This window comes from Mercenaria mercenaria, chromosome 9 (assembly GCF_021730395.1).
Source record: "Mercenaria mercenaria strain notata chromosome 9, MADL_Memer_1, whole genome shotgun sequence".
In the NCBI taxonomy this organism is placed as follows: domain Eukaryota; kingdom Metazoa; phylum Mollusca; class Bivalvia; order Venerida; family Veneridae; genus Mercenaria; species Mercenaria mercenaria.
This window is the reverse complement of record NC_069369.1, coordinates 21,643,092-21,667,194: the sequence shown is the minus strand read 5'-3', so window position 1 is coordinate 21,667,194 and position 24,103 is coordinate 21,643,092. Positions and strand designations below refer to the sequence as shown.

The following is a 24,103-nucleotide window of genomic DNA, read 5'->3' as shown; positions in this document are numbered from 1 at the left end:
TGCTCAGGCAAGCGAAAAATCATAGCAAACAGCAGTCATCATACGCTATGTGCAACAAAGTGAAAGTGAATTTTTGGTTTGAATGTCTAAGTCTGTAGATTGACATGACCTTAGATGTATTATAATTTTATGTTTGATGTAAAGATTACCCAACAACAATCTTCAAAATCTAAAACATCCCTTCTGCTTATACTGAACAGTCACATCTTTATCAGCCATACTGGCAGTAAAAAAACTCGAGCTGCTTTTGAGAAAAGCACATTACTCCCACAACTACCTAATCATCTGAATAGTAGTATATGAGTCAACCATACACCAGGACAGTAACTGCCTAATCATCTGACATGATTAGGTCTTGGGGCATAAATGACTCGTATACTACTATTTACATAATTAGTAGTATAAGAGTCATGTAAGACCTGAGCGATTCTAGGTAATTCAAGGGCCATAATTCTGAAGTGCCTTAACCGATTTAACTTATCAAACTTTGCCAAGGACTTATTAGCAATCACATTTTGTTCAAGTTTGGTGAAGATCAGATGAGAAATGTTCCACTTAGAATGCGGAAAAGATTTATGACAGACAGACAGGAGTAAATCAATATGTCTCTCACCACACAGTGGTGTGGGAGACATAATTATAACATACTTCAACTTAAATTTTTCACAAGAACATCCTGAAACTTCCTGACCTCTTAAAATAAGAAAACACTAGAATATAGCTTTTGCTCATTTATTTCATTTTAGTTAATAAATACATGGAAAAGGGGCGAAAATTGAAAATCATTTGATCTTTTCGAATCTGATTTTAAAGTTTTTTTCTGTTCACATTTTATGTCATACCTTCACCTTTTCTGTTTCCATTCAATAACCTATTTACAGTGTATCTTGATCTTACTTGAGAAGTTCAAATTATCCTTTTGTCAATCTCATAGTCACTTTAAACAATGTCTTCAAGGAATGTAAAAACAATTCTAGAAGCACTCAATAGCTATTTCTGCTAGAAATTTGAAAATCCTAGAAAATTCTAGTTGCGCTGTTTTCAGTGTTCACCATCCTTTAGGGCCCTTCTTTTTCTTCTTCTTCTGTCCATGACCTGGTTTCTGTTGTCGAGGTCCAGCGGGGGCAGAGGAGGTGGAGGTTGCAGCAGATCCTGGCCGTGGCGAGCTTGTATCACTACCTCCAGCTATAGGTGATTTACTAGCATCTAGATAATCTACATTTCCAGATGTTGCTCCTTGAGAACCTTTACCTGCAAGAAATAATTTTTATTTAGGAAAGCAACTTTATTTTTATTAAGTTCCTGCAAAATTATTTGTTATGCAATTTCAGTCCAATGTTCAAAATAAAATAACAACCACAGTTTCCAACACGTACAATTTTGATTATTAGTGAACAATAACTAAAACTGATGGGTAAGAAGACAGTAAGGCAAACAAGAGCACCGCCTTGCGGGTGCATACGCTCGTTTGATTTTTTAGTCTCTGTATAATAGAAATACTGTCCTACCCATGATTTTCTAAGTCCAAAAGGGGCCATAATTCTTGCAAAAAGCAATGTAGAGTTACGGTACTTGCTGTGCAGAGTCATCTTTTTATGGCAAATAACTGCTCCAAGATTTAAAGCAATAGCTTTGACCGTTAAGAAAAGTTGACATAAATGCAAAACTTAACCAAGAAATCTGATGTTTTCTAAGTCCAAAAGGGGCCATAATTCTTGTAAAAAGCAGGATGGAGTTATGGTTCTTGCTGTACAGAGTCAGCTATTGATGGTGAACAAGTGTTGCAAGTTTTAAACCAACAGCTTTGATAGTTTAGGAGAAAAGCTGACCTTAACATAAAACTTAACCAGGCAATGCAGATGCCGACGCCGATCAATTCATGACAATAACTCATTTTTTTTCCTTCAAAAAATCAGATGAGCTAAAAATCATCTAACCATAACATGAAGACAATATGCACATCTCCTCTTTGAAGTGAAGCTTCCTATAAAGTTGTGATTAATTCTAGCCAGTGGTGGCTGAGGAATACTCCAGACAAGAAGAGGTACTATTGTATACTGATGTTGAATAATCAAAGGGCAATAACTCTATGATAAATCGTCCCACCAGAACACCAAGACAATATGCACATCTCCTTTTGATAGTAAAGCTTCCTACCAATGGTTTCTGAGAAATACTTCGGACAAGAATTGTACAATTGTAAACAGTAACTAATATATGTTGAATAATCAAACGGCAGTATCTTAGAGAAAAATCATCCGACCGATATAGGAAGATATGCGCATCCCCTCTTGATAGTGGAACTTCTTATGAAGTTTGGCTAATTTCCAACCAGTGATTGTTGAGGTCATAATAAGCTAAATAGTTTTCCCTATATATTCTATATAAAACTGACCTTTTTTAAAGAGCTACCAAACATAACTAGACCCATTTCAGAGAACAAATCCTTACCTCATTTTAAAGAGATATGATAAAACTAATATAAAATGAAGAGAAAAGTAGGGGTCATGTATCTTCTAAGACAGATTTTTCTGGTCACATTTGCTTACTGTAAACTGACATCAAAATCACACTGCTGTGACCTGGAAGTACTACTCATACTAAAATTGAGCTTGACTTCACCAAATACAACCTGCTCTCCCATTTTTCCTACCAAAATGTCAAAAATACACCCACAATGAAATTTAAACAGAAACTAGCTTCAATTTTGACCTCTGTTGCCATGCCAAGTGAAAAATTAGTGTTCAAATACCTGGCAGCCATTACGCGACTAGACCAGATGGCTCCCACGCTGGTTCCTTTAGTTAGGCCTTGAGAAATACTCCAGACAAGAATTGTACTACAGTGTACTGCTGTTGAATAAACAAAGAGCAATAACTTAGAAATCATCTGACCGGATAACAAAGATAATATGCGCATCTCCTCTTGACAGTAAAGCTTCCTATGAAGTTTCACTCAATTCTAACCAGTGGTTGCTAAGAAATACTCGACAAGTATTGCGGGACAGATGAGCAGAAGGATGAAGTGGCCTCTACATGCTTCACCTTTGGAGAGCATAATAAAACTAGAGCTATCACTAAAGGTGATGAATGTACCCCCATCATGCACTGACACAGTACACTGCAATTTGACACACACAAGATTGCATAATTATGAGGACTGTATGTATACAGTATAGTAACAAAAAACAAAGTCCCATAACTATGCAGAATATTTATCTAAAAGAACGTAACACGCACCATGCATAACTAGGGTTGGTACTGATCACTTGTGTTAAGTTTCATTAAATTATGTGTAAGGTTGGAGATAGGCGTGACAGATGCTGCAGAGTATGTAATAGTTTTAAGAACAGTGCCATACTGCAATTTTGTGTGAAATGACTAATGCCTATGCAAACTACTATGTTACTGATCACTTGTGAAGTTTATATGTAAGGGGTAAAAGGAGGTGGCACAGATGTGTCATGTATAATAGTAACAAACAATCATAACTCTGCAATTTTCTTTGTTGAAAGAACCTAACATGCCCTATGCACAACTACTATTGTTACTGATCACTTGTGTGAAGTTTCATTAAATTGTGTCAAGGGGATAAGAAGAGATGGTGCGCACAAGATTGTGTCTATGTATATAGTAAAGTAACAAAAACAAAGTCCCGTAACTCTGCAATTTTTTTTTCTGAAAGAACCTAACATACCCCATGCATAACTACTGTTGTTACTGATCACTTGTGTGAAGTTTCATTAAATTATGTCAAGGGGATGAGGAGAGATGGAGCGTACAAGATTGTGTCTATGTATATAGTATAGTAACAAAAAACAAAGTCCCATAACTCTGCAATTTTTTTTTCTGAAAGAACCTTACATGCCCCATGCACAACTACTGTTGTTACTGATCACTTGTGTGAAGTTTCATTAAATTGTGTCAAGGGGATGAGGAGAGATGGAGCGCACAAGACTGTGTCTATGTATATAGTATAGTAACAAAAAACAAAGTCCCGTAACTCTGCAATTTTTTTTTCTGAAAGAACCTAACATGCCCCATGCACAACTACTGTTGTTACTGATCACTTGTGTGAAGTTTCATTAAATTATGTCAAGGGGATGAGGAGAGATGGAGCGCACAAGATTGTGTCTATGTATATAGTATAGTAACAAAAAACAAAGTCCCGTAACTCTGCAATTTTTTTTTCTGAAAGAACCTAACATGCCCCATGCACAACTACTGTTGTTACTGATCACTTGTGTGAAGTTTCATTAAATTGTGTCAAGGGGATGAGGAGAGATGGAGCGCACAAGATTGTGTCTACGGACAGACAGACGGACAGACAGACAACCTGAAACCAGTATACCCCCCCTTACAACTTTGTTGTCGGGGGGTACAATAAATAAGACAAGCTTTATTACCTATATCTTTCTTTTTGTCCTTCCTCTTGCCTCTGTAGTATGACCTTTCTTTCCTAGGTAACCATCTTTCAGGATCAGGTATCACGTCAGGGTTGTAACTCTTTGGTAATTTTGCTGTCAGAAATAATCAAGCATGATAAAAAAGAGATATCTGTAGTAATTCAACAATGGAACAAAAGAACTTCAGACAATTTTTAATTTCTTACTGTAGGACAATTTCAACTGCAGACTTCCCTAGTTGATTCCACCCATAATGAATAGTCTTTAAATATTTATTTTAATCATGTGTAAAGAGAGTAACCACAATACCTCACTTTGTGTAAAAACCACATTAAGCTAAACTGACAAAATAATGTATCAGCCTTATTATCATCCTCTTCGCCTGTGGCAATTTATCTAGAGTCATTCTTATTGGTAAAAGGTTTTGGGCTAATTTAATGCTTACATTTTCTTCTTGACAGTTAGACATGAAATATGTTTTTCTTTTGGTATTATTATAGACATTTTAGGAAGTATCAAATTCTACTCATTTCCAAATTCTGTATGTTTTTTTTTGTGCAGATTTGTTTAGACACAGTTTTACAGATTTAAGAAGATATGAAATAAACAAGAACATACTCTTCTTCTTTTTCTTCTTTTTCTTCTGTATAAGAGCTCCTGTATCACCAGACCTGTAAATGTAGTCACACATAGTTACACTGTAGTAATCATGCACATACTACTATATAAAATACACTACATAGCTTTATTTCTTCAACAGGTTCGAAAGTTTTTCACCTGACATTATTTCAGTTGAGTTATATGTAGTGGCAGAAAGGTTACCTGACTAAAAAGTTCTACAGGAAATTGACAACATTTCTACCCAAGCAAAATAACCATAATATGATGTATACTTCCTCCATCAATTAATGATAATTTTTTACATCCTAAGTGAGGTTTCAAACTTACACCAGTGAGAGGCAAGTGACTGCCCCCTAAAGTGACCCTAACAAAATACATTTGTCAAGCTATAGATACTGAAATTTCAAGGAATCATGTATGTTAACTTAAAACACAGAAGACCGAAATTAATGTACTGAAAGCTTATGAGACAAGATTGTATTGTATGGAATTTAGGTCTGTCAGATTTACATGAACAGTATCAACTTTCCTTATTAGACTTCACATAAACAAGTTACAAACTAGACTAGCATCGGAACTTACGGCCCAGGTGAAGGTTCTGCCTTCTGTGTTTTCTTCATGTATTTAGGTCCGAGAGAACTGAACGCTGTCTCCAGTGCCTCAACATCTACAGACTGGGCGATGTCATCCACTGACGGCAGGTCACGACTTATCTTCTGGGCTTTAGCAGGATCAACCTTTGAATAAGCTGCAATCAGCTGGGCTAGAACTTTAGGATCCTTGGGGTTATTTCTGTAATTCAAGTGATATTATATTCTAACACGTCCAGCAAATAACCTATATACATGTACATGCAGAGCAAAATCTATCTCGGGTTATTCTGCAATAATCCATGCACGTGCAATGATGTCATCCGATCCAGGTGCGTAGCACGATCGTAAAAAGTACTTACCATTTTTTCTAACACTGTTGATACTAGTATGTCGTGTTGTAATCGAAATAATAAGTCCCAAAGTGTGATTTACCATAGAATAACCCCAGTTTTTTGTTCTCATGCGAAACAATATATCACGAGTGATATATTCTTATGCATAAATACTCAAAACACGGGTTATTTTACGATAAACCACGATTGGGAACTTTTTTTTATATAATATTATATATATATTATATAATATAAAATAAATAAGGCAAACGTGAAGGTGACAGTTTTTTAGTGTTAACTCGTTAGACAAACCTGACACATATAATTTCAAAAACATAATTTACTGATTGTGAATTAACACACCTAATATCTTACTCATTGAAAAACTGTTTACACCATATTTTACTAGCTGTACATCAATAAGGTAAACATAACCCTTACTTGCATAAATCATCCAAAATAATATAAACAGGACTCTTTGCATAATTCATCCACAATAATGTAACCATACACTTACTTGCGTAATTCCTCAAGTAGTTTGATAGCATTCTCTGCACTACCATGCTTCAACATGAAGTTTGTATTCACTTTTAGCAAAGTCTGAAGAGCGTCAGATTTCGGCTATAAAAAAAATATAATCTCATAAATAAGTGGCTTCATTCTGGAAGCAGATGTACAGGACATATTTTACTTACAAGAATAGTTTGCTGGGATTACTACGAGTGCATAAATTGATGTCCGAAGTGAAAAATAACTTGCCGCCCACTTCTGTAGATCTGAACCATCCTCCGAGTTTTCGTGGACTTTTTCAAGTGATGGGGCAATAAACTTTAAGCAAACTAAGGTTCTTACTTTCATCAAAAAAGATGTAGCTATTTAGTGAATATGTTTACAGGAACTATGGGTACCACTAAAATACTGTACAGGTTAGGACTCCATACATTTCAGCAAGTAACAAACACATTTTGACAAATATGGCTTCTCTGTTATAAAGCTGAGGCCTTAAGACCTTTATTCAGAACATGTTTACTGGGCTAACAAGTAAATAATGTAAAAATAAAACTGAACATAAAATTTCTGATGTCATATTTAACAGCTCCCTGGTCAGTAGTAAAAAACTATTGGTCCTCCGTTCTTTGAACTCTAAGCAATAGTTTTGACTTCTAACAGCATGCTGTTCAGTAGGAGTTTTATAACATGTCATCATAAATATATTTTCACAGAGTTCAGTCTTTTAAATGTTGACCAGCCCAGCAAGCCTGTGCTGAACTATAGACCTGTCAACAACACAAACTATGGGTTGTCAATTAACATACATTTGTTTGCTTTTGTTGGGGTCAACGCCACACTGACCGAAGTGCAAGTCATATGGCATTTCTGGCTGTGATGGTGGAGGAAGACCCAAGATGCCCCTCCGTGCATTATTTCATCAGAAGCAGGTACCTGGTTAGAACCACCAACCTGCCATAAGACAGCTGCATGGCTTCCTCACATGCAGAATTCAATGCTCGGAGTAAGGCTCAAACCCACATGGATGAAAGGCAAGTGATTCTAAATCAGCTTCCTTAACCACTCAGCCACGGATGCACCTCTTAAACATAAGTGGTCATGTAATGAAACAAGTTATAATAAAATCATGAAATGACAATTCAATGGGACTTGCATTGGAAATTACCTCATGTTTTCTGGTCCAGTCAACAGCTGCAGAGAGAACCTCCATGGAAGAGTCTGTATCCTCTTGACTCATATACAGTGTCACCAGGGCAGATACCTAAAGGATAAGTTACATACTGAACATCTGTCAAGTAACAAAGCCTTAGCAAGAATTCATAGTTTAAAATGATCTCTTCTCTTGACATATACAACAAAATATATTTCAAACAGCATGAACACTGCCTCTTGTTTCAGATCCAATAAAGATGCTTTTGCTCCTAGATATAACATAAGCAAGGTTAAAGTTTACCCTTCTGCTTAAAGTCTAATATATGACAAGTATACACTTTATATACAATTCATCAAAGTGAAGTACAAACTCACAAAAAACATTACCAAACATATTGGAAAGCCTACCAAATAACTATTATCTATTACTGAGCTTCGTTGCTAAATTTCACTTTGAGCAATACATAAGATTTTTTCTCTTAATTATACATACTTTGATGTAATTAACTGATACAAGTAACATACCATTCCAGGTTTATACTGTAGATCTCCTAGTTGTTTGAGAGCATCACATGCTGGGTAAACACTTCCTACAGACAGATAGAGCTGGGCTATAGTCAACCAAACACCCACTACTGAACCCTTCTGTGTCTTTATGTAATCCTGAAAATATTAACAAATAGTTTGTACTCGTTGCCAATACTGGTTAATATTTGTGGGGTACTTATTTTCGTGGATTCCACAGTCAATCCACGAAATTAAATCATAAGGAACAAAAATAGTCCCATTCATTTTACCTTCATACTTTTATTTCTATTTAAAAAAACATATTTCTAGTAAAACATGTGTGCTAACTTTAATGCAACTTCAAGGTTTAAAATAAAATCATACATATTTATGAATTTAAAAACAATAGAGTTTAGATTGCATTTAAACCTATAGAGAAAACTTGTGATGACTCAATGACAGTTTCGTGTAGATCTCAACAAGGCCAATACTGAAAGCCCCTCCTGTCAAACCAGATCATGTTTAACACTGGTTAGAAGTCACATATAAATCATTGTATTTTTGCCAAACTGAATACCCTTGGTCAACTTTACCTGTAGAAGTTCAATGGCTTTGGGTGTTTGTTTTTCTCTAACATACTGAGCTGCTTCTATGAGTACAGGTGTGTCTATCTCTGGGTACTGATCCTTCAACTTGGCTGCTAACTGGTGACACTGGTCAGCCTGCAATATATATCAAATTATCTCCATATTCATCTGGCTGTTTGTTAATTTCTTTTCCAAAATGCTATTTTTATTTTGTTTTAGTACAATATTTAGAAAATTCTACAAAATTCAAAAAGAAATTTACTAGATTCAATGTTGTACATATAAATGTTACTATCTGCTAGTAAAATCATGGTAAAGTTAATTTTTGTATCAATGAATTTTTTTTTCCTTTTCTCAAATCTGTCATGGGAAAATCTTAAAACTAAATCAATTCAGTCAATAATACAATAAGCAAATTTAAGGAAATACTGAATTTTCACATTATTATGATGCTGGGAAATATAAGGGATAAAGGTATACTATATAGTTTACCTGGTTTGAATACATATGTAACAAACACTGGTTGATGTCAATTTCTTGTTTCTGGCTAGCTGACATCTTGTGTTTCAAGTTACTTCCAGTTGCTACCTTCATCTTCTTCTTAGAGTCAAATACATTCTGATCCTAGAAAATACATAGCCAAACCTCATTATATTACGTAAAGGAAAAACAAATGAAAACTAGAGATGCTTTTGAGAAAAGCGCATGTCTCCCACAACTGCCCCTATGAAAAATGTTAGTTTCTCTAGATGTTTAAGACAAGTGGATCCAATTAGATGGTCTGGATGAGTGGATCCAATCAGTAATTCAAGGGCCATAAATCAAAAGTGCCTGGGCGGATTTGGCTAGTTATTGAACCTGGGTAAGGTCTTATGGCCAAACACATTTTGTTCAAGTTTGGTGAAGATCGGATGAGAAATGTTCGGCTTAGAGAGCGGACAAGAGTAAACAGACGGATTTTTTCTGTAATTCAAGGGCCGTAACTCTAAAATGCCTGGACTGATTTGGCTGGTTATCGAACTTGGCCAAGGTCTCATGGTCAAACATATTTTGTTCAAGTTTGGTGAAGATCGGATGAGAAATGTTCGACTTAGAGTGCGGACAAGAGTAAAAGGCCGATTTTTCGATAATTCAAGGGCCGTAACTCCAAAATGCCTAGACCGATTTGGCTAGTTATCGAACTTGGCCGAGGTCTCATGGTCAAACACATTTTGTTCAAGTTTGGTGAAGATCGGATGAGAAATGTTTGATTAAGAGTGTGGACAAGAGTAAAAAGGCCGATTTTTCGATAATTCAAGGGCCGTAACTCCAAAACGCCTAGACCGATTTGGCTAGTTATCGAACTTGGCCGAGGTCTCAAGGTCAAACACATTTTGTTCAAGTTTGGTGAAGATCGGATGAGAAATGTTTGATTAAGAGTGCGGACATGAGTAAAAAGGCCAATTTTTCGATAATTCAAGGGACGTAACTCCAAAATGCCTAGACCGATTTGACTAGTTATCCAACTTGGCCGAGGTCTCATGGTCAAACACATTTTGTTTAAGTTTGGTGAAGATTGGATGAGAAATATTCGAATTAGAGTGCGGACAAGAGTAAAAAGACCGATTTTTGGTAATTCAAGGGCCATAACTCCAAGACGCCTGGACCGATTTAACTAGTTAACGAACTTGGTCGAGGTCTTATGGTCAAACACATTTTGTTCAAGTTTGGTGAAAATCGGATGAGAAATGTTCGACTTAAGAGTGCGGACAAGCTTTGTGACAGACACACAGACAGACTGGAGTAAATCAATATGTCTCCCACACCACTGTGTGGTGGGAGTTTGTTCAAATTTGGTGAAGATCGGATGAGAAATGTTTGATAAAGAGTATGGACATGAGTAAAAAGGCCAATTTTTCGATAATTCAAGGGCTGTAACTCCAAAATGCCTGGACCGATTTGGCTAGTTATCAAACTTGGGCGAGGTCTCATGGTCAAACACATTTTGTTTAAGTTTGTTGAAGATTGGATGAGAAATATTCGAATTAGAGTGCAGACAAGAGTAAAAAGGCTGATTTTTCGATAATTCAAGGGCCGTAACTCCAAAATGCCTGGACCGATTTGGCTAGTTATCAAACTTGGCCGAGGTCTCATGGTCAAACATATTTTGTTCAAGTTTGGTGAAGATCGGATGAGAAATGTTGACTTAGAGTGCGGACAAGAGTAAAAAGGCCGATTTTTCGATAATTCAAGGGCCGTAACTCCAAAATGCCTAAACTGATTTGGCTAGTTATCGAACTTGGCCGAGGTCTCATGGTCAAACACATTTTGTTCAAGTTTGGTGAAGATCGGATGAGAAATGTTTGATTAAGAGTGCGACAAGCTTTATGACAGACACACAGACAGACTGGAGTAAATCAATATGTCTCCCACACCACTGTGTGGTGGGAGTTTGTTCAAATTTGGTGAAGATCGGATGAGAAATGTTTGATTAAGAGTATGGACATGAGTAAAAAGGCCAATTTTTCGATAATTCAAGGGCTGTAACTCCAAAATGCCTGGACAGATTTGGCTAGTTATCAAACTTGGCCGAGGTCTCATGGTCAAACACATTTTGTTTAAGTTTGGTGAAGATTGGATGAGAAATATTCGAATTAGAGTGCGGACAAGAGTAAAAAGGCTGATTTTTCGATAATTCAAGGGCCGTAACTCCAAAATGCCTGGACCGATTTGGCTAGTTATCAAACTTGGCCAAGGTCTCATGGTCAAACATATTTTGTTCAAGTTTGGTGAAGATCGGATGAGAAATGTTCGACTTAGAGTGCGGACAAGAGTAAAAAGGCCGATTTTTCGATAATTCAAGGGCCGTAACTCCAAAATGCCTAAACCGATTTGGCTAGTTATCTAACTTGGCCGAGGTCTCATGGTCAAACACATTTTGTTCAAGTTTGGTGAAGATCGGATGAGAAATGTTTGATTAAGAGTGCGGACATGAGTAAAAAGGCCAATTTTTCGATAATTCAAGGGCCGTAACTCCAAAATGCCTGGACCGATTTGGCTAGTTATCGAACTTGGCCGAGGTCTCATGGTCAAACATATTTTGTTCAAGTTTGGTGAAGATTGGATGAGAAATATTCGAATTAGAGTGCGGACAAGAGTAAAAAGACCGATTTTTGGTAATTCAAGGGCCATAATTCAGGCCTGAGATTCAGTCAGAAATCAAAATCCTGAAAATCTACATTGTCAAGCCTGAAATATCCATTTCCAATAGAATTATATAGGAAAATTCTGGCAATCAAAAGCCTGAAATCAGGACCAGTCCTGAAAAATCCCAGGCCTGATAACTCCAAGAAGCCTGGACCGATTTGGCTAGTTATCGAACTTGGCCGAGGTCTTATGGTCAAACACATTTTGTTCAAGTTTGGTGAAAATTGGATGAGAAATGTTCGACTTAGAGTGCGGACAAGCTTTGTTACAGACACACACACAGACACACGGACACACAGACAGACTGAAGTAAATCAATATGTCTCCCACACCACTGTGTGGTGGGAGACATAATGAATTGATAAATAAATCACTAATAAGCATAATCCATTTGTTAAACTTTAGCAATTATTTTCATTTGTCATAATTATACTGTGAATAAAGTAATGCGGAATTGTGGGCCTTACTAAAAATACTCCTCTTGTTGTTTTTTTTTATATTTATAGAAAACACCTTACAACTGAATAAATATAAAATGCAAGACCATCTAATTATTTTACCAACTAAATAATATGTGCTTTTATGAATAAATACTGCCAAGAACTCTGTGACTTTTATTGTGCAATTACCAAACCAGAGTGGCAGATTGTCACAAAATACGCCCGTCATTGAACTTGGCCTAATTCAAGGGCCATAATCCAATAGTGTCTGTGGGGATTTCACTGGTTATTGAACTTTGCTGAGATATTATGCCCACAAACATTGTCAGCAAGTTTGGTGAAGATCGGATGAAAACTGTTTGACTTAGAGAGCGGACAAGGCTAAATTCGCATTTTTTTAGTAATTCAAGGGCCATAATCCAAGAGTGCCTGGGGCAACATTGCTGGTTATCAAACTTGACCGAGATATTATGCCCACAAACATTGTAACCAAGTTTGGTGAAGACCGGATGAAAACTATTTGACTTAGAGGGCGGACAAGGCTAAATTTGCAGATTTTGAGTAATTCAAAGGCCATAACCCAAGAGTGCCTGGGGCGATTTTGCTGGTTATCGAACCTGGCCGAGATATTATGCCAACAAACATTGTCACCAATTTTGGTGAAGACTGGATGAAAACTATTTGACTTAGAGAGCGGACATGCTTTTGGACGCCGCCCGCCAGCCACGGGTGTTCACATAATACGCACCACTCTTTCAGAGACGGGCGTATACACAAACATTGACACCAAGTTTGGTGAAGATCAGATGAAAACTATTTGACTTAGAGGGCGGATAAGGCTAAATTTGCAGATTTTGCGTAATTCAAGGGCCATAACTCAAGAGTGCCTGGGGTGATTTTGCTGGTTATCTAACCTGGCTGAGATATTACGCCCACAAACAGTGTCACCAACTTTGGTGAAGACTGGATGAAAACTATTTGACTTAGACAGCGGACATGCTTTTGGACACCAACCGCCCGCCCACGTGCCACAGGTGTTCACATAATACGCCCCACTCTTCCAGAGACGGGCGTTAAAAAGAGAAAACTCCCACTTTCTAAATCATAAAAAGAATAATATTAAGCCCCTGTATTAATTTTACTATAAACTAACCTTTACCCTGCTAAATTTCAACAATTGACAGGTCCATCTTTCAATTTGGGCGGTACCATGTATTATTTAAAGGGTGTTCACTGAAAATTTACTGACTGAATAGCAAAGAGTGCAGACCATCATCAGCCTGCACTGCACGGATATGCAGACTGATCTTGGTCTGCACTGGTCGCAAAGGCAGAATCACTAGCCAGCAGCAGGCTAATGAGACATGTGTAGTCTATCCTATGGGTTTTGAATAAAGCTACCAAATGTGTATTTAGATTTAACAAGAGCTGTCTCCATAGGATGACACATGCCCCCGATGGCACTTTGAATGAATAGTTATGGCCGATGTTAGAGTTTAGGACCTTTGACCTACGGACCTGGGTCTTGCACGCGACACGTCGTCTTACTGTGCCACACATTCATGCGTAGTTATTCTAAAACCCATGCATGAATGACAAAGATATGGACCGGACATGCCCATCATTGCATATGACCTTTAACATCTAAGTGTGACCTTGACTTTTGAGCTATGGACCTGGGTCTTGCGCGTGACACGTTGTCTTACTGTGGTACACATTCATGCCAAGTTATTTGAAAATCCATCCATGGATGACAAAGATATGGACCGGACACGAATGCACTATCATGAAAAATGACCTTTAACGTCCAAGTGTGACCTTGACCTTTGAGCTACGGACCTGGGTCTTGCACGTGACATGTCGTCTTACTGTGGTACACATTCATGCCAAGTTATTTGAAAATCCATCCATGGATGACAAAGATATGGACCGGATACGAATGCACTATCATGAAAAATGACCTTTAACGTCTAAGTGTGACCTTGACCTTTGAGCTACGGACCTGGGTCTTGCGCGCGACATGTCGTCTTACTGTGGTACACATTCATGCCAAGTTATTTGAAAATCCATCCATGGATGACAAAGATATGGACCGGACACGAAAATTGCGGACAGACCAACAGACGGTTCAAAAACTATATGCCTCCCTTCGGGGGCATAAAAATCTATATGCTTAACATACCTTGTTTACAGCAACCACATTGTTTGACAGAACAGCCATCAATCCAACATCTGATGGCCTGAAACAAGAAACATGAATTTGAATAGGTAGTGAAACGTACTTGTAAACTTCTAATAAAAACATACTTTCATTCCTGTTTAATTTGTGTATGTCAGGTGCCTGATATGAAGGTCAAGGGTTCAAATCCCAGCAAGTGTGGTCTCCAAAATTCGTTGCCAAGGCACAAGTACTGGTCAGAAATATAGGAAACAGTAACTTAGTGTAGTGAGAACTTTCTACTAACTTAAGAATGAATGTAATATAAAAGCCAGTATGTTTTAAACTATGGGTATGGGTAACAAATAACTTTGACACACTTTCTTAAAATGAAACCTCAGTCTTACCTGTTTAAGCAAGACAAAAATATTACACTCAGATTCAAACAGCAATTTAAAGCTCTGTTTCTACTATCAGTGATTAGATCACCTACCTGTATTTCTGAACCTGGTTATACAAAACCATTGCCTCGTTATTCTTGCCAAACTTTTGTAGTATATATGCCAACTGTACACGGATAATGGCCAATTCTTCTGCTACTTCCTCCTCTGTTATATCTGGGTCTTCTGCAAAACTTTCCTTACACATTTCTGAAATATAATTGAACACATTTTGAACATGATATGATTTTGTTGCTGACTTAAACAAAGAAGGAAAACAATAGTGATAAAATCTGCAATATACAAAACTGATTTGCATACTGACAAGAACATTAACATTTCAGTTATATAGTGTTAAAATGCTGCAGATCATTTGATTCATTATTACTCACATCAACAAAGTTCAACATAACTTTTCTCATAATATTTCAAAGAACATGTAAGAATGAAAATATAAATGCCTTCTTGTGGTTTAAAGTCCAGTTTACAACGGTTCAAGTTTTTCTTATAAACAATCATGGATGTAATATTACAAACTTTTCTTATCTACACTTTAACATATCAAAACTTCCCTTGTCTACAATGTAACATAAACAGTTCATATGTTTTTACTTCAATCATTTTTATGTTGACTATAAAGAAACATTTACTTATTAATCATGCAGTGTGGTGTTTTACCTCCACAAAAGCAAATTTTCACTTTGGATTTTATATTGTAATGAATTTCAATGAAACCTTTTTTTAAGAGGTCCCCAAACACTATACATGAACAAAATAACTTTTTTTAGGGAAATACATGAAACACTGAGGAATAATTAGTTACCTTCAGCCTGTCTCAGTTTTTGTTCAGCACCTTTCAGGTCCCCTTTCCCTATGAGGTAACAAGCATGGTTGTAACACAACTCGTAGGTGCTGTCCCGAGATCCAGGCTCTTCCTGTAATAATATACATGTATCAATTAGCAACAACAACTAATTTTGAACAATATTGTAAGTTTTTGTGGTTCTTTATTGAAATATACAGTCATCCTTAAAGGTTAAACTAAAACTTACCAAAATATTTTTATTTTTATTTTATTCTGTTGGGTTTAACGTCGCACCAACACAATTTTAGGCCATATGGCGACTTTCCAGCTTTAATGGTGGAGGAAGACCCCAGGTGCCCCTCCGTGCATTATTTCATCGCGAGCGGGCACCTGGGTAGAACCAAAGACCTTCCGTAAGCCAGCTGGATGGCTTCCTCACATGAAGAATTCAACGCCCAGAGTGAGACTCGAACTTACCAAAATAAGCAATCTCTTTGATTCTGTAGTCATTTACAATCTGACCAAGTTCCATTAAGACTGTTCCATGAACAAAGTCTCTATCATGATTATCAGGCAACTGTTACAGGAAGGAGGTAGGTAGTTATCTGAGATTGCATAGCCAAATGGTAATAATGTAGAGCTTGCTTGTTATACATACCACATCTTTACCATCCCACAGTTGTAGTGAAGCAAGAACAGCTGAGAGATTTGTCTCCCTTTCCTCATCAAACTCGTCCTGAAACACACAAAATTTTATTGTTGACTGGAAGGAATAGTTTAGGTAGTTTGGCGACTCTTCAGCTTTCGTGGTCGAGAAACACCTTATATGCCTCTTCTTGTGCTTATTTAATACCTCTAAGTAGAACCTTAAACTCTGTGCAAACCAGCTGGTGGCTGCATCAAATGGAAGAATCTGATTGTATCAGTATGCCTTGAACCCACCTCAGTGCAGACCAGGTGGCTCAATAAAAACTGTCAATATCAACTACAGAGACCTCCAACTCTTATCATATAAGAGTTATAACAAAGATTTTGCAGTTAATTACCACTGGATACCACTAGATTTAGTAAGCATTTAGCTGCACTGAAAAGCAGAAAATATTTACATGCATGGCCACATTTTTTTCACCATAAAATTGATGGATTGTAACCAAATCTAACCTTGTCTGTATGTTATAATTATATAGACTGTGACTCAATGCAGACTTTGAGCGCTGGTATAAATTACAGAATCCGGTATATACCAGATTCAAGCAATTTGAACTAAAAGTACCTTAAATGTATTTATTTTGTAACCATGGTGATACTAACCCTGACCTTTAGTCAGTATATCATACATGTTATACACTAAATCCACGCGAACATGCAATAATTTGTGTATTTTTGCCGTGCGCTCCAATTGATAATAACTTCCGAGCATGTGCAGGCGACCTCTTCAACTCTGCAATGAGTTACATTGAATTATATATACCTGTGTACCAAACATATATTTTATCCATTCATCCTTTCAAAAATTATTGAATTGACATCATCAGCTTGAAAAATTTTATGTAAGGAAAGGGTTATAATTCTGGCAAAAATTAGTTGCTGCCAAAATTTAATCAAACCCCAACATGTCTCTTACATGTATGTACATATACCTGTGTACCAAAAAAGCTCACTACCAATGGAACATACCCAGTATATTTGTCTGTAGAAAAGATATGGTTGACTTACCTGTGAATTTTTTATAAGATCTCTGTACAATCTATAGCATTCCTCATACTGCTCAAGTCGGTACAACTGAAAGGAAACATCATGTTGTGTAAATAAAATGTGAATGCCTAGCTATTAATTAACGTATTTACAGATGAAGGGCTAAAGCATCTATTGTTTTTCACAGCCAACAAATTAATTTTCCTTGAATAAGCAAGTTAAAGTTATATGTATAATGTATTTAAAAGGTGGTTAAAAAGATTTTGTTAAACAAGAGCTGTCACAGGAGACAGCGCGCTCGACTATTTCGATGCTTGATAGTGAAACTGGGCACATCTGAGGAAACTAGAGCTGTCACTGGAGTGTTTAATGACTCCAATTGTGGATGAAGATATTGCACAATAGCCAGAGTCTATGTCAAAAATATAAACTTAAAGTAATAAGAGAGGTAAAGATAAAATGTATCAAAACACTATATAAGTATATCCTAAGCAAAAAGGGGCATAATTCATTAAATATTGGTGCCAGAGTTATGCAGCTTGTGTCATATAGTGTGAGTGATGATGCTGAACAACTATTTCAAGTTTGAATCAAATCCATTCAGTAATAACAGAGACAGAGTGAAAGTACATCAAAACTTGAACCTAAAATTCTAAATAAAAAGGGGGAATAATTAATGAAAAATTGGTGCCAGAGTTATGCACCTTGCATCATATGATGTGGGTGATGATGTTGAACAACTATTTTAAGTTTGAATCAAATCCATTCAGTAATAACAGAGACAGAGTGAAAGTGCATCAAAATTTTAACCTAAAATTCTAAGTAAAAAGGGGAAATAATTCATGAAAAAATGGTCTCTGAGTTATGCACCTTGTGTCATGTGATAAGGGTAATGATGTTGAACAATTATTTAAGTTTGAATCAGATCCATTCAGTAATAACAGAGATAGAGTGAAAGTGCATAAAACTTTAACCTGAAATTCTAAGTAAAAAAGGGGAATAATTCATGAAAAATTGTACCAGAGTTATGCATCTTCTGTCATATGATGTGGGTGATGATGCTGAACAACTGTTTTAAGTTTGAATCAAATCCATTCAGTAATAACAGAGGTAGAGTGAAAGTGCACCAAAACTTTAACCTGAAATTCTAAGTAAAAAGGGGGAATAATTCATGAAAAAATGGTGCCAGAGTTATGCACCTTGTGTCATATGATGTGGGTGATGATGTTGAACAACTATTTTAAGTTTGAATCAAATCCATTCAGTAATAACAGAGATAGAGTGAAAGTGCATCAAAACTTTAACCTGAAAATCTAAGTGAAAAGGGGGAATAATTCATAAAATATTGGTGCCAGAGTTATGGCCCTTATGTCAGATGATGTGGATGATGATGAGGAATAAGTATTTCAAGTTTGAATCAAATCCATCAAGTAATTACAGAGATAAGTTGAAAAAAGAGGAAGTGCACCAAAACTTTAACCAAGGTGGGGACGCGGAAAGACGCCGACGCCGACGCCGGGGCGAGTAGGATAGCTCTCCTTATACTTCGTATAGTCGAGCTAATAATGGTTTTGTTCGAAACTTTCACAACTGATGGGTACACTTATCTAAGTTCAACTAGCACTTAATACATTAGATTTTCACAGGAGATACTTTTTCCTATCCTGGCTGCCCAACCGAAGTAGAGTTATTTTAGCATTTGGTATGAATTTAATAAACATATTTTGTCTAAGGAGTTACTAAGTATTTTACATTTCAAAGATTTTCATGGATTGCATTGATATTCATATATTTAGTTGAAATTATTAGAAATGCATGATCATCTCCCTTTGCCCATCAAGGCCCTGCTAAGAGACTGGAAATAAATGAAGTCAGAAGCTATACACTGTTTTAAAACCTGCCTTTTTGTTCAGATCATTAAATTATCACAATATCTATCAAATGCAAATGCTAAGCTAGAAATTAAACAGAAATCAATGTAGTCATTCTTTTTAAATACTTCCATATCTAAGGGAGGTAATTACAAAATTTCATTAAAAAAAACAAACATACTTTCCTCCTAAGATCTTATTCTATCCATTTACATAATCTAGATCTCTTTTTTTATTTCGTGGTTTTGAATGTTAAAAACAAAAAACCCAGCCCTCCCAGGGCTTAAGCTAGGCTAAGATTTTAAGGAGGTCACTTCCCCCTCAGGTAAGATTAGGGAGAAGTGGTGTCTCCGAGAGATTTTAGGGAGAAGTGGCAAGATTTTAGGGAAAACGTGGAAAGATTTTAGCACCATGACATGCAAGCTGAAAAAGGAACTAAATATGCTTTATATAACGTTACTATTTTTATTATTCCCTGTCTTTGTTTACAAAGTCTATTAATTTAAAGTAAATAACAAATTCACTGAAAATGTCAGTGATTCTGTTTTCTAATCATTTTTAACCTTGTGAATCTAATGTGATTTAACTGCACTCAAATCAGTCACTTTAAATAACAAGTATTTGAATTAAATACATGTCAATAGCACTGACATCACTATGACATCACACGGAATACACATCTCCTTTGATAGCTGGTGTCGGCACACATTAAAAGAAACAGTTGTCAAACAGGTTTAACCCAGTTTCTGATGGCAGGTGTCAAGAATTTGCGTAAATTTCAGTTTCGTTATTTTCGTCACAGAAAGTGTCAGTGATAATATTATGTTTCTAAAGTTTGGGTTTTGAAAAGTACGAGTAAAATTAAGTGGATTTCAGGAAATTACTGGAGCCAAACATGGTAATATACTTTCTAATGGTCAAAAAAGAATGTGTAAGCTTATGTAATATAAATCCCTACTGCTTTGTTTATCAACAGTCAGTTTACAAAACAAGTTTCACCTTCGCACTTCTCCGTAATATGAAGTAGGCGGAGCTTGAATTATGCTATCGTGTTTTTTCAGTCAAGTGTCAACAGGCTGATAGCGGATAACTGGAGGAGTGTGGATAAAACAAGAGCTGTCGGAGGACTGCAATGCTCGACTATTCAACAGCCTTGTCAATTGAATGAATATAAAAGTCGAAAAAGGGGCATAATTTTGTAAAAATGGGAAAAATAGTTATGGAACCTTCACAGTGCTTATCAGCTCATGACAGTGACCAAGTGTGTGAAGTTTCAATCCTTTCCCATTAGTGGATACTGAAATACCAGCTTACATACAAAAACCTAACCAAAACCAGCAAAGTCGAAAAAGGGGCATAATTTTGAAAAAATGCAAAGTAGAGTTATGGGACCTACACAGTGCATGTCAGATCATGACAGTTAACAAGTGTGAAAAGTTTCAATCCATTCCCATTAGTGGATACTGAGATACCAGCTTACATACAAAAACTTAACCAAAAACTGCTTAGTCATAAAAAGGGGCATAATTTTTAAAATATGGAAAGAAGACTTATGGAACCTGCACAGTGCATGTCAAATTATGACAGTGAACAAGTATGTGAAGTTTCAATCCATTCCCATTTGTGGGTACTGAGATACCAGCTTACATACAAAACCTTAACCAAGAATTTCTAAGTCGAAAAAGGGGCATAATTTTGTAAAAAGGAAAAATAAGAGTTATGGAACCTGTGCAATGTAGGTCAGTTTATCACAGTGAATAAGTGTGTGAAGTTTCAATCCATTCCCACAAGTGGTCACTGAGATACCAGCTTACATACAAAACCTTAACCAAGAATTTTTAAGTCAAAAAGGGGCATAATTTTGTAAAAAAGCAAAATAGTGTTATGGAACCTGAGCAGTGTAGGTCAGTTTATCACTGTGAATAAGTGTGTGAAGTTTCAATCCATTCCCACAAGTGGTTACTGAGATACCAGCTTACATACAAAACCTTAACCAAATCGGGACGCGGACGCATGGGTGAGTCCAATAGCTCACTATTCTTTGAATAGTCGAGCTAAAAATCGGGCGACTTGAATTTCGCTTTGATGTTAGATTAGAGTGAAGTGGGGAGCTACAAAGCGACTATTTCGCTCAAGTCGCTCCCTAGCTCAAGCCCTGCTTCCCCTAAAAGTGAATACTGAAATTAGACAAGAGCTGTCAGTGGACAGCACGCTCGATTAGTCTCAGTGCTTGAGAGTATAATATAAGCTATGAGTAAAACTTTAACATTACAAAAAGAATATTCTAAGTCGAAAAGGGGCCATAATTCAGTCAGAATGCTTGATGAAGTTGCCTCCTCCTTCTTACAGACTGGGGTCATGATGGTTAACAAGTATGCAAAATATCGAAGCAATATCTCAATGAACTTTGGAAATATTTGGGGTGGAATGCAAACTTCAACATTTGTGTGACGCTAATGCTGACGCTGGGGCGAGTAGGATAGCTCCCCTTTTCTTTGAATAGTCGAGCTAACAATAAGAAAATTGGCCACTGCTTTTCTTACTCCTCCCCCGAAACAAAATGCACACAAATAACTTACAACTTGGGCCAGTAGCTCTTTACATCTATTGTCAAGGTTGTCCCCTCCAGCCCTCAGTGTTGTGATGGCCTCCTGGGTACGATTCAGTCTGTACTCACAATATGCCTTCTCAAAACGTACAGCACTAAAACAAACATTATTCATACAATATAACAGGCAACCATACAATAATGCTCCTTAACACGCATTAAAAGATACTTAAAACCCGTTCATTGTGAACTCAATTAATTTTGTAAGCATGAGTTTTTAAGGTTTTAATTTCCACAGAGAATGTATAAGTTAATTATAATATAAACACTTACTGCTTACTTTATCAACAATTAGTATACAAAGAAAAGTGTCAAAGACTATAATCGCCTTCACACTTCACAGGAAAACTTTATGTATCTAAGTAGGCCCAGCTTAAATAATGGCATTGTATATTCAACTAAAGCGTACACAGGCCAATAATGGATTAGTTGCTCAGCAATGTGTCGATACAAAATCGAGTGACTTTAATTTTGCTTTGTTGTTAGAGTAAACTGTTGAGCAAAGTGGAGAGATCCGAAGCAACTATTTGGTGTAAGTTACAACCTAGCTTAAGCCCTGATAACTATGGGATTTTACATAGTAAACAGTTGCAAATATAGAATTTAAAGGCAGAATCACTTGCCACCAGCAGGCTAAAGGCTAACTCACCTCTGAACAGACTTGTCCCTGTTAATTGCTGTAAGAGCATCCCCAAATTTCTCTAGGTTTATTAAGCATACAATTTTACACTGAAAGGCTGCTACCTCACCGGCATCTTCCTGCAGGACTGTTAAATAAATATAGAATAAAATAGAATAAATTCAACAATTTATATATGTACAATTCAACGAAAGTGTAAAATAAGCAGCTTATCTGGAACACTGATTCCCTCTCTGCAAATACCATTTCCTGTATTAATATTGATTACAATGCTCCTAAACACTGCTTTTCAAAACCATGATACTCACTTTGAAATTCCACACTGTCTTGACAGTTATGGATTTATGTCCATTTCCAGATTGCTAGACAAGTCATAGTTCAATAACATTAAACTTGCACAGGGTGCCTTTTAATATTTGGACGTTCAACATGTCCCTGTGTCAAGTTTAATCGAATGACAGCCGTTTGCGTAGCACAAATCTTGACCTTATTTTATTGAAGTGTAATGTAGGAAAACTCTCAAACACGTGATACATTGGTTTATCGTAACTAAAACTGCACCTCCAATCACTTCCCTGACACATTATACAGATTTTTCTAGCGTAATTTAATGAAATATCAATTCATGAACAATACAACACTGAATAAATATATAGAATCTATTATACATGCTTAAACGAAAAATACGTTTAGCCTACTACACTTGTGAAAAATCTGCGGCCATTATTTAACGCATGGGTACTGCCGAATACATGTGGACTAGCCTTTCAAACTGCTTTGATATGAACTAAAATTTATTGGAATAAGTTTTAACTAGAAAATGCTTTTGTAAAAAAGCGCATGTCTCCCCCAATGCAAAGTCCTATAGGCAAGAAGTCAATAGGGGTCAGAAGCGAAAAGTCAAAGAGACACTGATGGTAGGCTGCAATAGGGACCATCTACTTGGCATGTCCAGTCATCCCGCTAAATTTCAACACTCTTGGCCTAGTGGTTCTCAAGTCACTGTTCAGGCTCCTGTGACCTTGACCTTTGATCAAGTGACCTCAAAATAAATAGGGGTCATCTACTCTGCATGTCCAATCATCCTATTAAGTTTCAACACTGTAGGTCAAGTGGTTCTCAAGTTATTTCCAAAAAAAATATTTTACATGAACAGGCCACTGTGACCTTGACCTTTAATAGACTGACCCCAAAATCAATAGGGGTCATCTATTCTGCATGTTCAATCATCCTATGAAGTTTCAACATTCTGGGTCAAGTGGTTCTCAAGTTATTGATCGGAACTGGTTATCAATGTTCAGGCCTCTGTGACCTTGACCTTTAACAGAGTGACCCCAAAAACAATAGGGGTCATTTACTCTGCATGAACAATCATCCTATGAAGTTTCAACATTCTGGGCCGAGAGATTCTCAAGTTATTGATTGGAAATGGTTTTCCATGTTCAGGCCCCTGTGGCCTTGACCTTTAACAGAGTGACCCTAAAATCGTTAGGGGTCAACTACTCTGCATGACCAATCATCCTATGAAGTTTCATCATTCCGGGTCAAGTGGT

General features: G+C 36.7%; 1 protein-coding gene across 1 annotated transcript in view; it reads right to left on the bottom strand.

Moving 5' to 3' along the window:
* Window positions 1-718: 718 nt before the first annotated feature.
* LOC123546685 (signal recognition particle subunit SRP72-like) overlaps window positions 719-24,103 on the bottom strand; it is a 42,841-nt gene continuing 19,456 nt past the window's right edge. The window contains exons 2-17 of the mRNA XM_045333160.2: window positions 22,560-22,677; window positions 21,882-22,005; window positions 17,453-17,518; window positions 16,395-16,472; window positions 15,755-15,866; window positions 14,985-15,141; window positions 14,516-14,573; window positions 9,200-9,331; window positions 8,714-8,842; window positions 8,139-8,276; window positions 7,627-7,722; window positions 6,469-6,572; window positions 5,609-5,818; window positions 5,024-5,076; window positions 4,406-4,519; window positions 719-1,251 (exon numbers count right to left, since the gene is read on the bottom strand). Of these exons, the coding sequence (XP_045189095.2) occupies window positions 1,049-1,251; window positions 4,406-4,519; window positions 5,024-5,076; window positions 5,609-5,818; window positions 6,469-6,572; window positions 7,627-7,722; window positions 8,139-8,276; window positions 8,714-8,842; window positions 9,200-9,331; window positions 14,516-14,573; window positions 14,985-15,141; window positions 15,755-15,866; window positions 16,395-16,472; window positions 17,453-17,518; window positions 21,882-22,005; window positions 22,560-22,677 (1,892 nt within the window). The 3' untranslated portion in view covers window positions 719-1,048. The remainder of the gene's footprint in view (window positions 1,252-4,405; window positions 4,520-5,023; window positions 5,077-5,608; window positions 5,819-6,468; window positions 6,573-7,626; window positions 7,723-8,138; window positions 8,277-8,713; window positions 8,843-9,199; window positions 9,332-14,515; window positions 14,574-14,984; window positions 15,142-15,754; window positions 15,867-16,394; window positions 16,473-17,452; window positions 17,519-21,881; window positions 22,006-22,559; window positions 22,678-24,103) is intronic.